This window comes from Pyxicephalus adspersus, chromosome 11 (assembly GCF_032062135.1).
Source record: "Pyxicephalus adspersus chromosome 11, UCB_Pads_2.0, whole genome shotgun sequence".
Taxonomy (NCBI): domain Eukaryota; kingdom Metazoa; phylum Chordata; class Amphibia; order Anura; family Pyxicephalidae; genus Pyxicephalus; species Pyxicephalus adspersus.
The window spans coordinates 26,522,553-26,541,506 of NC_092868.1; the positions used below are offsets into that span (position 1 = coordinate 26,522,553).

Consider the following 18,954-nt stretch of genomic DNA (forward strand, 5'->3'; position numbering starts at 1 on the left):
AAAAATTGTTTTAGAAAAACAAAATGTAAAAAAAGTCTATTTATAGATGAATTAAAATAAAAAGAATGTTAAAGCAAAACTCGACTTGTGAGGGCACATCTGGTGTTATACTGTATTTAGAAACACTGCCCATCTGTTTACAAGGTGGACACATTGCTAAATAGTATTGAGTCCTTATGGAGTAGAATATGCACCTCCTAGAGAACCAATTTCAGATAAAAAAAAAGCAGAACTGATTGACACAAATATTATTAGACTCTCCTTTGTTGATGTTACATGAATAGGTGTTGGCTGGGCCAATATTTTAAAAAGGATTGTCTCCTAAGATACAGAAAAGTATTTTGTAGGTAGACAGCAGTTATTTTTTGCTTGGGTGTTCCTTTCCACATCAAAAGGCAATCTGTGACTCGTCAATGGAATTTGCATTGGTCAGCAGACAATTTAGTCCCTTTTATGATGCAGAATGTTCTGAATATCATGGGTGACACATTGAGATGTCTGTTGCATAGCTGAAATGTATCCTAGTCAGGCACAGAGGAACCGGTAAAGCGTCTGTACTTGCCACATATAATAGCACAGGGCAGCTTTTAGAGAGATCAGAAAAGAGATCCACAAAGGCTATTGTAAGAGCATAGCAGCAGCTATTAAGAGGATTCACAGCTTCTTACGTCATTCCCCTGTATTGTTGGCCTCTGAAAGAAAAATGCCAGTTTATCTTCCACTAAATTGAAATTTACTCTTTTTAGCATTCCGAACCCTCCAGTTTAGTTAAAATATTACACTTCAGAAAAATTCAAAGAGAACATTTTAGAATTCCAAGCAACTTCTTGTAGTACTTCTTTACAACTTCAAATACATGATCTGCTTGGAGTTTGTATAATATGCATACACTGTGTGATGTTAGTGTATGTATTAGTGCTTAACTAACATACAGTGAACATTCAAAAATCCTGCAACCTCCGGATCTGAGGAGTGCCGGATTTTCGAAAATTCTGGATTTTTGAAGGGTATACTTACCTTCACACTCAGGCGCCTTCCTCTCACAGCACCCGTGGGATCAGGCAGCAGGGATGTCTCAATGTGTATTTGGTGTAGCAAGCAGACCTAACAGCTTTTTCTGCAAAACAGCGCCCTCAAAACATAAGTGGCCAAACAGTGTACTACAGTCCCTGTATTGAAAATGCGATCTGAAATTCATGCCTGAAAACTGAAGGAAACAAATTATCGAAGGTTGGATTTTCGATTGTCAACTGTACAAGTTTAGCTGCCCATCTATAGATTATGTTAACATAATTTTCATAAAATGTGATCTCGTCACATCTCGTTATATTATCATACGCTCAAGTGCCAGAGTGTACTAACCCATGGCAATCAATCAGTATTTTTTAAAAATGAATCTGTGCATTATTACTACATTTCAACCAAAAATCTCCTTTAAACGGAAGAGACCTGGGCCAGTCCCCTAATCACCTGGGCCAGTGCTCATCTACTGCAAAGGTTTGCATTAGTCGACAGTCACAAATCATAATTTGAAATATATATATATATCTCAAAGTGATTTCATAAATATGGTTAATGTTGTATATGATCTTTTCTTCTTTGAACGTTGTTTACAGAAATATCAACGCTATGAAGATCTAGAAAATGTGTAGCCAAGAATGTGACTGATCTTCTACCAGGTTGTCTGTTGTTGCCATTAAGTCCTTGCCAACACTTTATTGATGTGGTAACAGAATGCTGATCATTAGTTTAATCACCTCTCGAGAGATCCATAGAACATAATTCTGTTCCTCTTCTCCTGTCGAGTATTAAGCCTCATGAATAAATTGCACAGTACTTGATAACAATTTACAAACTGTTCACTGCTTAAAATGTAGATGGTGTTTCCATTCTCACTAGGGTCACTATCTGCATGGAGATTACATGTTTTTCCTGCTTTCTTCAGGTGCTTTCTTTCCGAAAAGGATGGAAAGCACACTGTCATACTAGCTAGATAAGAGGACATCAGAATAAACCTTTTTCTAATTTATAATAAAACAAAGTTCCTCATTTGGAAGCTTCATCATGTTGCTTCTGCAGGATGACCTATGGGAGCTTAGGCTGGTGGCCATTAATGAAATACACTTGTGTAGAAATGATAGTGGCAGTCATGTAACGCTAAGCAGAGTCCTATTGAGGGGGCTTGCCTACTCCATTGTGATTATATCCATGCAAAGTGCAGTAACAAATTCAATAAAAGATTTGCAAGGTAATGTCACGTGACTAAATGAAGGAGATAAAAAAAAGCAATTCTGAACCTAGAGCTGACCAAATACCACTTCATTGCATGGTTTATATAAATGTCACCATTGTACACGGTGCATTTTTCATTACAAATCAACAAAGTTGTCACTGACAACAGGCAGCAATGGATATTCATTTCTATGCCACAGAACTCCCCAATATCTTTAAAACATAATAGATCTGGACTCCATATGGCAAATTATTGGATCAAATAAGTACATACCAAAAAGCCCATCTAAATGTCCTGTTACTTCTTTACCCATATCCTGTCAATAAAAGCCCGAAGAATGTATGATCACATATTAGGACAACCATCCAAAGGTTTGCCAAGATTCAACACTGACTTGGCAGCATTAGGCATCCCAACATGAGGAATGAGAAATCCTTGTTATATGATATTGCAACCAATCAATATGAAAAATAAAAAAACACTTTGGAATCCATGCTCTTAACAAAAAAAAAGTACCCACCATGTGTTAAATTTTTTAAGCCTTGATATGAGCCTGGGACAAATCTGTCCTGTGTGATCTCCTCCAGTAGCATAGGATATATTTAAATTATAATCACTACATCCAGCTAGCATGCGGACTGATTGCTCCTTTGTGCAAAACTTACATTGAATTGCAGAAAACTAGATGTTTTTCTGTACCCTGGTATCTGTCCAAAATCATAGTATGGATGAGCTAGCAAAACTTTGGGGGGGGGGGGCACTTTAAGTTTAATAGATTACAACTAGAATCCTGAAAAAATGTCCATTACCTTGTAACTATCACACTAATATACTGCATTCATGTGCTTGAGCAAAGAAAGCTGTAAAGGCACATTACACGCCAGTGTCCTGTATGGTCTGTATGGTCACTAAAGGACCCACATCTCCCCTTCTCTCCATTCCATAAAAAAAACTGTCTGTTCCTACTGTCTGTTCATGGCATAATTCCCCAAATTCATTGTTATGCTCTTGATGGTCTGTGAGAGATAGTCAGTTATTTTCCCTTATATTGAGATCAGAAATAACAATACTGACATGACTATGGACTTTGTACAGCGCTGCATATTAGGGTGGCGCAATATATAAATACTGTGTAATAATATTAATAATACTCCGTCTGCTTGCCTTGTATAAACATACAGGAGAAATTGATACATGTAAACAGGGTTTATATAGAGACAATATATATATATATATATATATATATATATATATATATATATATATATATATATATATATATATATATATATATAGTTAGATGTAGAGAATGAATACATGAAAAGCTCTTTATACTTGTGGAAGTTTTATTATCAGAGGTTTGAGATGGATTTGATAAATCTAAAGGTGAACTGATAAAACCTCTAATGTGAAAGCCTATATAAACCCAAAACAAAAATGTAATATATTACAGCTTACCAGTCATTAAATGTATTGGTTTTTATGGTTTCTTACCTTTTCTTTCATCTGCTTATTACATCAGTAAAATACTTTCTGTTCTAATTTCGCTCAACATACTGTATCTGCTATTCATACCAGGACATTTGGAGTTCAGTAGTCCTCAAAAAACCTCACCTAATGATGCAGAACATGAAGCAGACAAGTGTTTTGGCAGGATCATCTGGTATTTCATGCATTTAATGAGATTCAGGGCCATTTCAGACCTGTAAGGAATTGCAGCATTCTGTCACAGGCTCATATGAACCCAAGCTGGGGCCACAAGTAAATGGATGTCATGCGGCTGCACTGGAATGTGGTGCAGTTCCACAAAGCAGCAAGTTGGTTTTTGCCACATGGTTGCTTTTGAAAGAACAAAACTGCAGCCGCAACCACAGCTGAAGGTAGATATTTTGCCAGTAGTGTGGTTTGCAGCTCCTGGGCACACGACAGCAGTTTGCAGCAGCTTGGCCAATTGTGCAGATTCTATACGGTGTAAAACAGCTGTTCTTGTGCACTTGCTGAAAGCAAGTGGTTCTGCCTTTACTCTAACTACATCATTTCCAACATTGAAATTTGAAGTATGAAGGTCTCTGCAGAATAAACTGTGTGTATGACAACGTTAGGGATGCCTGTAATTTGCCCCCAAGCTCTTTGCCAATTTCTTGGAAAAGTATTGCACTAATTACAGGACCATAGAGGTGGAAATTCTTAGAAATTGTGTAATAAACAGTGCTGTTGCCATGGTGCAGCAATTACATATGTTGTATCATTTACTTCTTTAACAGAATTGTTGTTTTGCTTGACAATATAAATTGTTTGCTAGTTTTTCAGAGTCTGAAACTACATATATTTAAACTTTTGGTACCTGCGCTAGAAATTACCATGTCAGATCTTAGAATGGATGCATTGTTTGCGAAGTTGCAAATCTTTTGGGATTCAAGGGCCCAGTTACATGTGTCAGGGGAGTTTGAGTAGACACCACCCGTTTCGTTGCCAGGTACACCTGATCATTGCTCACCGCTAGAGCAGAGAATTCTGGCAAATGCAGCCATTTTCTGCCAAATGCTGCTATACGTGTTTAAATGAAAAAAGCAGCATTAGATCTGCTTTTAACCTCAATAAGAAATGATCCATCCAGATAATTTAGAAATATTATATGTACTGACCCACTTAGGTCAACGGCAATTTGCTGACCTAGGTTTAACGTATCTTTTAAATGTAAGTCAAAGGCAACAAATAATGCCCGTGTACATAAGACCCAACTTTACCTCGTAAGTACATAAAGTACATTTAATTAACTTTCATTAATTTCCTTACACTAGCCTATTACAAATACCTGACCCTTCTAGGGATTGGGGACACATCACATTCCTCCCTGCAATGCAGTTCTCAAATCAGCCAATATCCAGGCTTAAGGGCTGTTGTGTGTGCAACCCCTAGGTAAAAATTCTCCAGTTTGCTCAGCAAGTCAAAACTTTGAGAAACAACCAGTAAATGTTGCCAGTACCACATTTAGAACCAGTGGCATTAAAGTGACCCCATTACTTTACATACTATGGGTAAAGCGCAGATCAATTTTAGGTAAGAGTGGATATTAATGAATTATACCTATACTGCCTACTCCACTTGCCTTGGCCTTGAGTCTAATTTTCCGTTGAAGATTTACAGCACTGCAGACACTAAGAACTCAATCAATGACTTGCCAAAAGCAAAGCCCAAAAATATAAGCAGCCCATCCTAACTGATGCAGATTAAACAGTATTTAGAAATGTATAGTTATCTGGCAGAGATCCAAAAAGAAATCTTAGATTGGAGCCATTGTGTTTATTCCTGATGGATGTGACTATAAAAAAAACACTGCGCCTGCAACAAAGTATGTACATTAAAGCAGTTACTATAAACAACTAAAGGGCACAAAGCAGACAGATGAGAAGATTTGCCATGCTGCTTCTTATCCATTTTATTTGTTCGCGCATGAGAAGGAACAATGGATGGCAAGATGTCTGTGATCTTTTCTTCTAGGGCAGCAATGTGGATTGTTACCTCTTGGATATCGTGTAATGAGCGATGCATTCACTGACTGTAACCATTAAAATGCATACCAACACTTAACTGAACTCGAACTAATCTTATAAATGAAACACCTAAAAGCAGATTTACATTCCAAAGGAATTGTATTTATAACAATCCAGTTCTGATATTAACATCACTCTGTCACACTGTACAGCCATATCTGTCAGAGCACGAAACTGAATTATTCTCCACTGCAGTTACACAACACAGGTCTTGTCCTTTCTGCAGCCAGTGCTAGGACATTGTCACTCCATTCTCGCCCTCTATCAGCATGTTCTTTGTTACCAGAAGAGTACAACAATATGATTAAACGTGATGGGATATCCAAATGTATAGCTGTTGTCAGAAGAAGACTGGGGAGTACATCTTTATTTTTTAATTTTTCCTTGTAGAGAATTAGGTGAATTCAAGTAAACTGGTCAAGGGAAAAAACACACAGTAGTAGTAGAGACACAGTAACTTGAGTCACAGATCCCTAATAATTATGCAGATAACGCCCACCTAACTTTCCTGACCTGCATGTTAAAACATACAAGAGGTAATATTCTAAAATTGGCCACATTCAGGTATCAACATGACTGTCCAATAGGGAAGCCAAGAGTTAGTGTTCTTTTTACAAAGAGCAATGATATTTACTGTTTGGTAAACACAGATAATAAAAATTGGATTTTTTTTCCCATTAAAGTTCTGCTAAAATCACAAAATGTAACATATGCAAATAAAAAGGCACATATCCAGTCGAAGACCAACTTCTAGGTCAATAAATATTCACTTCAATTATCCAATCATGCAAAAGGCAAATTTATGTTCACGTGGAATACCAAAGTGCTCAATTTGAACATTGTGGCGTGTCAGAATAAAGTTTACTTGTCATCTACACAAACACAGGCATTCATTTTGGGAACATGAACTAAAGCAGATTTGCCACCAGTTACAAAATTAATAAACATTTGTCTGAACTGACAAATCATAAACCTGCTCTAGGCTGCCAGCGTGTAGTGATATTCAAAGCTCCTCTATATTTATCTCGTCACATATTTGCATAATTTCTTCATCTGGTCTCATATAAATATTCACATGCAACCATAAAAATGTGAACATATCATTCTTACCCATGTAAACTACTCACCTACCTTTATATGTATCCATATATAATTTAACAATTATAAAAAATGTGATCAAAAAGAGTACTGCTTTTCATTTAGGAGAATTTTTGAATTAAATATAAATATCAAAGACAAAAAGTACCACATTGCAATAGGCGTGTTTTACATATATTGGACCAGTCCCTATCTGTACATTGAGATCTGCTACACCTTACTTTACCTGTTCTGCTCAGCACCAGGAGAAGGCATTGCCATTGACAACTGAATGATATGCAATTGCCGACATGCTAATGACTGGCAGGATTTGGTAGTCGGTATACTGTAAAAGTTTTGGCAAACTGAATGACAGAAAGATGCTGTTTAACCTTTGTTGACAGTTGTAATCTATGCCAAAGCAACCTTTATGTTTAATGCTTCAGCACATGTCCACATCTTTCTTTTGGAGCTACTAGAATTATGGATGTTTGATCTATCTCTCTATTCATTCATATATCTATTTTCTTGCAGTCTGGTGGAAGACCTAGATGGATGCTCAGTAAGAAAAAACAAACAAGGAAACACAAAATGAAACAATCAGCAAGAACATTTATTTGTGGAGGTTTGTTGAATTTTCTGTATTTAAAAACCTAAATTCAATGCTATAGAGCCATAAAAGCTATAAAATACAGGTGGATTGCAAGAACAATGGTTTCCCAGCTCTAGAGCGGACTCAAAGTTATTCTCCAGGCAAAAACACAGGGGTAGGCAAACTCTGTCCTTTAGGCCAGATGCGGCCTAGCTAGTAGTCCGTTCCGGCCAAATGCCCCCCCTGGTCGATCGGCCTAATCCCGGCTGGCAGGGGTCAGCAACCCTCGGCTCTTGAGCCTCCTTGTTATGCCTCCCTTCCCTATTTACTTCAGCCGACATTAACATTTCCAACGCCTGGGTAAGGGGACATTCCCTCTCCTCTGTGTGCGTTGCAGGGGGGAGGGATTTCCCTTCAGGGGCGTTCCTGGTGGGGGCGGAGCCATCAGCACAGGACTCGAGAGAGAGTCCGGCCTAGTGTGCCTTCTTGACCTCCTAAAATGGCCTAAGAGCCAAAAAAGTTTGCTGACCCCTGCCTTGATACATTTTTAGTATATTGCCTATGTATTATTTCTTGAATCTGGAATTCTCTCGCACTAACATGAGATTTTTCTTAAGGCAAGTAGCTCCTAATTCACCTTTCTGGTACAGTTTTGCCATCTTTCCTTCCTCACTGAACAATGAAGTCAGCATCATCGTTGTTCCATGAGCAAGATGCTCTCAGAAACAAGTCCATTACATTCCTACTGGCCAGCAAGGCGTCTGTTGGCAAGTTAGAAGTAGGGGTTTAGGAAAATACTAATACATTTGAGTATCACAATATTAAATATACGTTTAGTGATCACCAGCCTAAACACACACACACACACACACATACATTTATTAGCAAAAAAAAAAAAGTTGCATGACTATTGTAGTCTCTCAACCTTTTTAACATGAGGAAACCCTTAAAATAACTTTTAACAACAACTTTTAATCATTTTCATGTTATTAGGTAACCCCTACTGTAATCACTCACAGCACTTTACTGTTGTGGCCATTGGGAAGAAATGCCTCCTACATTGCTGGCCATTGGGAAGAATGTCATGCTTACAGATATCCATAAAGATTACTGATGTCAGTTAAACTGACCTGAGAGGCAAAAACTGCCCAATATTCAAGAAACCCCAAGCAACCCCTGGAGGACCCTGGTAGAGAAACACTGCTCCAGTGGCATCTGACTGCATTTATATTTTTGCGCTTTCTGATACTTTTCTTTTTAGCGAATACATTAGTGAATATCACCATTATTCTCACTTGACTTGCTTACATTTCACATGAATGTCTTTTTTGTTTATTGTTTTTTTTTTCACTTTAAATATTTTTTAGTTTTTTTTTTTTCTTTGGAGCATGGACGAGGTAATAAACCTAATATGTATTATACTTTGTTCCGTGTTTTTATTGTACAAATTAAATGTAATTTTATATGTGACCTTGCTTATTGTTATGTTAGTTATTTTTATATAACCTTCTCCTATCCGCCTCTACACAGAGCTTAAGTGATAACATTTGGTAGAGGTATTATTTTGAAAAAGGACAAAAGTGAAGTTATTCTTCTGTACACTGCTGTATCAGTCTATTATGACTGCTACATTTTAAAGCTCCGTGGCAGCTACTGTTCATTATAAAGAAGACAGAATGTTTTTTGCAGAACGATAAATGCCTCTGGCTTTTATGGAGTGTTTACAAGGAAAAAAAAATGGCAAAACAAAAAAACAGAAGACAATTACAATAAATAATATAATTAAAGTACATTAATAAATATGTTCCCACAGGGCTTAAAATAATTATGTTTTTTTTACGGTTTTCGCGTAGCAATAAAAACCGTCAATATTGTACTACTAGATTATTAAATGTAACCCCTTTCTGAAAAATAAAACAGCAAACTGCTTAAAATCAGATGAAATACATACATGGAATTGATTTTACCTGCCTCTCTTAAAATTAAAAAGTCATGCCTGGTGGGGGGGGGGGGGGTATCTTTATCCGCTGTAGTTTCACTTACAACTCTCCCCCCTCCACCCTGTAAATTGACAATGATAGGTAAAACAGCATGGTGATACAGTCATGTCTCTATCACCCTGTTCTTTGTCAATCAGAATTAACCTGGCACTGCCGCACACCGGATTGGCTCCTTGTGTGCTCTGCTGTACATGAACTGCATAAGGCTGCATTAAAACATATATTACAGGGAATGTGCATGACAAAGATACAATCATTTATATCTGTTTGGTTTTAGTTTGAAAGTGTTACAACGTTTTTTGCAGTTTTAGAGATTGGAATTAGGGACACACTTTTTTATCCCGTTTGCCACTGGGGTGAACAACAATTGGAAAATATAAATTTATAAAGTTGCCTCTGAATAGGGGTAGAGGGGAAAGCCTTTAATAGGGGTGTATGTTCCAGAGAGAGCTGTGTAAGACAAATGTTTTGCTGTTCACGCTTGAAGGATTTCCTGTGTCTGTGGAAGTGAAGAAAAATCTCCTCAATGGGACACAGAGCACTATAAACCAAGTTACAACTATTCATTACCCTATCCATATACATTTAATCAGTCAAAATAAAATCTGCTATCCTAGAAACATGAATGAATGACCAGTATACAGGTATCCCGCTGCGTCCTCCCCATAGGCGGCAGTAGTGGTCATTAGCAATGTCAGAGGGTAGATGTACAAATGCTAGCTTTTATCCCAAGATGATCATTAACTTTCACTCAGGCATTGAAAATCTAGCTTGTGTACATAACAATTTAGGAACCATTAAATAATCTCTTAACAAGAGCCCTGTGTGCAGTTTTGGGGTTTATATTGAGCACATTCAGATCCTTACCTAAATACTAGTGCCTGATAATTGAAATAGAAATTAAAGTGGCATTCTCGATAGTAACCAGATTCAGGCTTGCAAATGCTAGAAGAAACAAATGCTAGGAGCAAGTATTTGCATCCAATAAAATGGGATACCTAAAAGCATTATTTATGCCCACGAATGCTCTGCAGCTTTTAGGGAAAAAAAAGTGTCTGCAATTGGCTCAACACATATCAGAACGTGTATTTAACTTGTGTCTACTGGTAAATTCCCTGCTTTTAACTGTTAAAACTTGTTGCAAGTGTTAAGCGATGAATACTATTCTTAGAATAATCCACAATATTTGCAGGGTGACCATTTCCCCCATGTACACATACAGCACATCAGCACTACACTGCAATAGATATTGTTATATATATATATGCAAAATGGCCTTCCTTCAGTCATGAATCAAATTCAGGTTTCCATGGCACAGAGTATGCTGGGATGTTTTATACTCTTAATATTAAACTTAGCCACTAATGACACAGATATGTGAACAAAGTGTACAATGCGTCACAAAGTGCACCTATAGTTTTCACTTAGTTCCTCTGCAAAGTCTCAAATACCTGCTTATTCTGACAATGAAGAACACCTAAAAAAATTCCCTGTAACGGTGTGCCAACAATGCAGCCCTGCACCTAAATTCAGAGAAAAGTTTCTGCTCTTCACGTAGGCTTTGTGATGAAAAAATTCTGCAGGGGCTGAAAAAGTGTTACAGGCACCAATACTGATGTCAGCACAGAGTCACAAGCCTATAGCTCATTGAGCACCTGGTCCCACCTAGTTCTACCCACTACTAATTTACGTCACTACCTTGGTTAGTAAAACTCTCCTGCTGTGAGCTGCAGTTTTTGGGAGGGGAAGATTTGGAGGCACAATGAAGGATAGGCGATTTCCCTCAGTAGGGATAGTGAAGGAAGTTTTTATTTTATTTACTTTTTTTTTGTAAAATGACAAGGACATTACATGGGGTGGTTGGGAACCTTTGGCCAACATTAATTTCTGGTACTGGAGACAGGTAAGCCCATCTCTCCTCTTGCAGTGTCACAATGCTGGTAAAATATGCAACATCTCTACTTGAAAAGGATTAGGCTTTTAAAATGTCTTTCTCATAAGCAAGGTGGAGAAACAACAAGTCACACATGTGCCAGAATATAAACTATTTGGCCATGTGACTGATTCAGTACTATGTTATATGTCACCTGTAGAAACCTGGACAGAAATTTAATGTCTTTTACCCATGTTCCCAATCTCCTAGAACACTTTCCCAAGACACAGAAGCCAAAAAAAAAAAAAGAGAGCACTGTCTATCTCCAGGTTTAGTGGTTGCTGGGGTGCCAGACAGCTCATTGTTAGAAAATCTGTATAGTTATTGGTAGAAAATTCATCAGGATAAGTCTGAAGAATACAACTTGATTTATGCCATGTTACAGGAAGGGCCATTACCAAATCCGTGCAGTGACAGATCAATCATAGAAGAAAAAAAAAAAAAAAAACACACAACAAAATCAAATATAATATATTTAAAATGGACAAAATAAGTATCATCCTAAAAAAATTAGGAAACAAAGGCTGATGTCACTCTAATCTCCCAAAAGCTGAACTCCAAGCAAATACCTAAGCACGTGGAATAAATTCTACTAAAGGATTTATAATTTTACACAGCAACTTTTGTGAACCATATTAGCTAGGTCAGATGGCACAGCAAGGAGGTCCCCCCACATTTTCTGCTGCAGTATATAGTAATGCCACCTCTCCCTGCAGGCTTTTGGGCCATGAAAGAGCAGCAACCCACTGATCATTACCAACTCTGCTGAACAGACTGTACAGGAGGTGTCAGGAAGCAAAATAAAGGCAGATTTGGGTACTTCTAACATTGAAATGTCCACTATGTATTTATTTTTTTAAAAATGTGCAATTTATTCAAACTTTTTTTTTGTTTGTTTTTTTTCGGCATGGAGTTCAGCATTAATACTTTTCGTACCATAAATCCCACATTAAAAAAATGAGATCCATTGACAACTTTGTCTGATAAACACAGCTTCTTTCTTGTAGTTTATTAAAATTTTTTCAATATTTTGCTTTTTTTACAGAAATACAAAAAAATAATAGCATAAAATCAAAGCAATCCCAACCCTCCCTCTATTAATAAACAAGGTAAAATTTCCTTCATATTACCCCTTTATCAGTCCCTCTTTATATTAGTGCAAACCCCATCAATGAAATCTCCAGTCCATATAGTAAAAACTGCAAATGGCATGTTGCCCCTGGCACAGGAAGTTATAAAAAAAATCATTGTGGCTCTTACTGCACCTTCCATAGATCCCTGAAATAATGAGGGGTCACCAAGAAGCACAGTGATACAGGCAAAGTCTATCTAAAGAACAGTCCGTATTCTTAAGGGTCCATAGAATTCCATGGGAGCAAGAGTAGGACACGTCCACTTTTGGGGGCTAGGTGAACAGAACAATGGAAAAGATTCACCACAGTCCCTGGGAGCATTTGTAAGGGGACCTGCATGGACAGTAAACAAGTACAGGAGATTCTATACACAACATCCTGTTCTTTTAAACTTGGGTTGCACATACCTGATTTAAAAGTAGAGTTTTACATGGGTAAATTTTCATACATGTACATTTCAGTCTGGATGGCTCATGATATCACTGAGGCTAGATAATGTCCAAATGAGTAGTGAGACATGGGTGAGATACGCACTCTTCAGTCCAAAATTGGGACAGTTAAGGAAAACTCTGAAGTCCAGGTGCTTGAGGATACAAATGCATTGACACCTCTTAGAATAGTGTCACACATACACTGCAGTCCTGGAGATGATAGAGCCATCAGTCTGGGACTCCATGTCATCATCCAGATAAGAGTCAATCTGCGGGTGAGGTCTAAGCTGCAGCATTGGCCCCACCTCGTTAAATCGCTCATCTTCCTCATCATCTTCTAGTACTTTGTACTTCATCCTTTCCTCTTCATCCTCATCCTCCTCATCGCCCAAAGAGGGGCTCAGCCCACTGTCCCTCATCGGTCCTGGTCCTTTAAGGGGTTTGTCCAGTTCACCATCATCTTGGTAAGTGAACTCCTGAGATGGCTTGCCGGTGCCAAATACACGGGTTTTTGGGTTGTACGTGCCCCGATCCTGCTTGTTGTGCAGTCCCTTTCTCTTAATGACAATGAAGATGATGGCAGCCAGAAGAAGTAGGACAAGAATCACCCCGATTACCCCCCCGGCGATGGCTCCTGCGTTTGTCTGCGTCTGCATTGCGTGTTCTGGGTACGAGAGAAACATAGCAATACTGTAGCCTGCCTGAATTCAAAAAGGTTCATCTGCCCCCACCCAACCCAACATCAGTATATCACAATAAATAGATCTAAGACTCTAAAAACATGCACAAACCAAACATGGAACAAGTCAAGTGGGGAACATGCAGTGTGGTAGGCCCAGGCTAAAAACTCTAAAGGCCAATTTATGCCCTACATGCACATGAATAAATGGAAATGAGGGTGCAAACATGAAAAACACATGCAGCCTAATGGGAACATCCTTGGTACAATATACATACTTGCACTCAAGACATGCACTCATGAAGGCCACACACAAAAACTAGATTTGAAAAATGATGCAAACATACACACAAAAATAAAAAAATAACACACACACACACACACACAACATTCAGTGAAATCAAACAATCAAAGAAGCATCAGCCAAAAATTTTTGGCTTAGAGTTGGTACTTGTAAGCATGGTAACATTTGATCACTTAATAGCCATTGAGCCACATAGTACAATGAGCAGTACTGGAGATTTGTTGAAAGCCTGATCTTATATGTGGCAAGTTGCAAGCAAGTTTAAAATTCCTAGAATCTAATGGAAACAAGACTTTCAGACATAGAAGAAAGACATGGTGATTCGTAATATACAAACAGATAACCACAGATGTACGGAGAAAAAAAAAAACGTTCTATTGCACATCTATTATACTGCAAGTTCAGAATGCCAACAACCACAGGTCCATATAAAACTTGTAGCCGTTGAAGCAACACAAAACATGTTAGGTCTTGTGCTTACGATTTTGTAACCCCCTAACAAAAAAAAAAAAAATTTGTGCACAATGCTTCAAACCGCACACTAGTGCAGGATATATGAGCATTATTATGCACACACAGTGGTGTAAATAGATTTATGTCTTTTCTGCCAAACCCCATCTTGTTATCCCCACCATACTGTGATTGGTGTAGAATCGTTTTTTGTTGGCAGGAAGGAGAATGTACAGTAAAAGTAATCAACTGTAAGACACCGTATTTGTGCTAAAACTTTGTTCACACCCTGGTTTAAAAATGTATAAATAAAATGCTGCACAAGCACAATTTATATAACAATTTGTATGTCAAGACAACCATGGCATAAAATTGTGCATGACCGTAAGCAAGCCAAAAATATCACAAACATTGTTTACATGGTGACCCTGTGACTTTGCACCCCACATATATAAAGTACTTAGAAAGTAAATCTGCTCAATTTGTACCTCTTGTGTCTTTATAGTTTTTTTGGGCAACCTTCCTCTTACTGTATTTATCTGGTTGAGAATTGCAAAGGTGTCTTGCTTAGCCTTTAGAGCATCCAGTAGGTAGATTCCAGGAACTCCAAGCAGACAATTTGCCACAGAGGTGCCAAAGAACTAAAATCAGCTTGAACGTGTGGAACCTGCAGCCCTCTTTTTATTTCTTGCAATACTGCACTGTAAATCTGTCATAATTGGGATCTAGTTATAAATAAAAATTGGAGCTACAAATTCTTTGCCAGTTAATAGGGTTTGCAAATGCTGAGCATAAACAAGTTAAAGAGGGCTACTTTATTATGATAGTCATACATTAACTGCTAAAGCAGAGCCCACTATAAAATTGCTAACTTCCTGGCTATCATGCTATTCCTTTGACTTTCTAAGTCAATGACACTGAACAATCATTTAGCGAATGATGTCAGATTTCTTCACCTGTGTACCCATTACATGTCATGACTCAGAACACATTAATAGCACTCTGCTATGTTAGATTATTCTTTATTACAATTCTGTATTGTAAAGCTGAATGTAGTTCATGGAGCTCACTGTCTCTTGTTAGGCTGTACTCCAAGGCCAGCGTACTGCAACTCTGACCAAGTGTTCAAGAGTTTCAGGAACATCATAACAATGGTAGTAGAGTCTATGATAATTCATTTACTTAATATTTAGGTTGATAAATAGGTTGTTTTGCAACAAAGTTAATAAATGATTTATCTTTTACTCTTCTACAATTTGTATGGTATTCTCAACTCATGTAGGACTAAGAAAACGGTCTATTAAAGAGTTTCCCAACAGTCATGCTTTGGCTTGAAATCCATCTAAATATTTGACCTGAAATAATTATACATAGTAAATGGAAAAGAAAAATATAGCATTTTTAGGAAGGAGGAAGGCCAGCAATGGGTAGCCCCTCATACATCTCTAATGATAGATAATAATCCACTGCATCAGTATACCAGTCTGCCAACTACCTTTCCGAGGAAGGATCTCAATGGAAGTAGCTTTAGCTGAAGCCACCAAGGTGTAGCACACACCAACCCTAGCATGCACAGTGTTCAAGATTTGGAACCTCTATAAAAGAAAACCAAATTGTTTGTTACAAATATCTAGATTTATTCTCAGAAAAGAAAATGATTTTTGTGCAACATGAGTCTGTCTGGCTGTAGACTCATTTTCCTTATAATTTTACCCTATACTGAACTGAATCTGAATTCACAGTTTGTAGCAATTATAACACTACGGGCCCTTTGTAAATACCAGCAATGACTGTTATTATTATTAAACAAGAAGAGGTTGAGAAGAATGTGTCACGGTTGTAGAATAACCTGCTCAACGGGAGTAGAGTTTATGTTTAACTGGAAACAATCATACAAAATACAAGTCTGTATATGAAATATACACTGAATGCTATAAAGTACAACACATGTTTGCCCACTTTAGATTTGTAGCAGCTGAGATATTGCTGGCTTCAATACACTCAAAAAGGGAGTAAATTAGGTACAAAAGATTTGTTGTGTTTTATCATTTTCCTGCCAAGAAATGCAGTAACTGGTTACCAACACCAATGAATCACTATATCGGGAAGATGCTACATGTAGCATTCACCCACAGCAGCTCAATAGAGAATGAATAAGGCAGCAGAGATCAATTCAGTACATTCACTGCAGCCCACCTTCAAATATGCAAATGCTGGTTATTTAAGAATGAGGGGCAAGCAACAGCTAGCAAGGTGCCAGACAGCAGGAGCACTGGTTCCCACCACGGGTCTGAACCTTCCATAAAGCTGAGCACCAGTCTTCCAGTCCTTCATTGCTGAGTCCTCTTCTGAGCATTCCTTGCATGCTTTAGAAGATCAGGTCACACCATGAGCAGAGCAAGAGCAGAAGAAGAGCAAGTCACACCATGCATTTACTTTCCCTGGTAGAAAGGTAATTCAGGACCTAGTGCTCTTTCCCATAATCTACCTAAAGCAAAACTTTGTTAAAATTCTGGATTAATCACGGACCGATTGGGAGGGTGACTATTGTAAGACTTTTCCATCTGGATACTGTAGACACACTACAGTATTTACAGTGTCTACTAGGTTTACTTGTTCCAGGCTCATAAAGCTAATGCTTCAAAATGCTTCATAGTGGGAAAATACATTGCAGGTCACATTTTGTTCAGCTGAATCTTACTTGGATTCATTATTCACATACAGAGGAAACAGGTTTTTTGGGTGTACAAACAAAAACTACTCTAAAGGCCAAGCTAGAAAGAGAAGATATCAGCACAGGGGCACAGCTATATCAATAAAAAAATGACACCGCGCTCTCAATAACAATGTTTAAAGAATAAAAAGGTTTGCCCTTGCCAAAACAGACATGTCAGTATTTGGTGGGAATCTATAGGTCAATTCAACTTGAATTTTTCAAAGACTAAAACAGGAGAATCCTCAGCAGCAGTTGCTGCCTTTGACCCTCCAAAGCAAAATAGTTTGCTTCTTGCAGAAGTTGCAAACATGTTATTTTCAAAAATGAAGAGCCACTCATTGGAGTATGACACCATTCTTCAGCTTTTCAATGGCTGCATTTACAAATAGGAATTTTGGAGAGACCAGTATACGACCAGAGCCTTTGGTAAGCCAAAATGTAAAGCAGATTTCTATATGTTGATCAGGAAATACAAGATATCATGTTTATTTTTTATGATCCTATTTCAATTTGTAACTCGTAAAATTAGGTTTTAAATGGCGCTAGTTTGGCCGTCTGTAACTTTAGTACCTTATGACACTGTCCAGTAACAATCACAAAATTCAGAATTAAGAGAATATTTTTTTAGGTAAACTACTGAATTAGAAAAGTCATCAATAACCGTAACTTTATATCCTTAGTATGTGTACATAATTTTTCCATGTTTCAGAACGCCTTTTATCTGCAAGTCCATCCTGTGGGTGCATAGCCAAATAGACTGGGCTCACGATACACCAGGATTATTCAGTGCTTACAAATTATTACACATGCAGAGGCTGGAATTCTGCTTTAATAACATAAAAAGTTTGACCCTCTGTCAGCCTGTGACCGGACCATGAAAGTAGTAGGCTTTTCGTGCGGCTTTTATTTCTTCTAGTCTAAGGCTACGTACACACATCAGAAGATTCTCTTCCGATCACTTCAGCGCTAGTATCATAGAACAATCTGACCTGTGTACAGCGGCCATCCAATGCCCCCCTCCGCATAGAGCAGAATGGCACTGTATGTACAGCCCTCGTTCATGCATCTTTCAATATTTTGTGGTTGGAAAGGATCTTTCGGGATCTTTTCCAACGACAAAAGTCGAATGTGTGTACGTAGCCTAAGATTTGCTGTACAGGGACTGAAAGTTTAATTCTTATACTTACACTGCTTAAAAATTACAATAAATGATGGATTAATAAATAGAGAGCTGCATTACTTTGTAACTTGTAAATCTGCCTAGAGCTCAGCGTCAGAGCTTCAGATCTGCTATACTCAATCAACGTCCTTGATCATGGAAAGAGGAGTCTGTGCTGCAGTTAAGAATTATTAGATTCAAGTCAGTTTGCAGCAATTGGACAAGTCTAAAAACCACCACCATTCTCCCCAAGATTAGCTGGCCTTAGGACTATCTCCCTCACCCCCATCATGCTTTACCCCCCAATGGCCAAGCATCATGAATCTGGAGCATTTCTGTTTATTGTAGCCTATGGAAATCCAGAGATTTTTTGGCTGTGCCTATGCATAGCTACCATTTTGCATTGTTTGCTACTGATTCTTGCCTTTAGCACAGATTTAGAACTAAACCTACCTTTTTAATGTAAATAAATTCTTCCCCTTAAACACACTACAAAATAAAATACATTTTACAACTCTTAAATGCATGCAAGAACATTGTTGCAAACCCCTGGGAGAAATAATATTTTTACTACACAGATATGAAGAGTCTCTACAATTCTCAAGGCCCATAATCAAATCGACGTGGAAAACAAGATAGCGAAAGAAACTAAGGTCAGACCAGAAATAACCCAGCTGCAAGTACATAAACTGC

General features: G+C 37.9%; 1 protein-coding gene across 3 annotated transcripts in view; it reads right to left on the reverse strand.

The window, feature by feature from the left end:
- The window catches only part of NECTIN2 (nectin cell adhesion molecule 2), a 63,108-nt gene that overhangs the window by 13,609 nt on the left and 30,545 nt on the right, over positions 1-18,954 (reverse strand). The window contains exon 6 of one of the 3 annotated variants that reach the window (XM_072425264.1): positions 12,365-13,617. The exons of the other annotated variants lie outside the window; for them this stretch is intronic. Coding sequence (XP_072281365.1) covers positions 13,145-13,617 — 473 coding nt within the window. The 3' untranslated portion in view covers positions 12,365-13,144. Of the gene's footprint in view, positions 1-12,364; positions 13,618-18,954 lie in introns of those variants that run through there. 3 annotated transcript variants of the gene reach the window in all.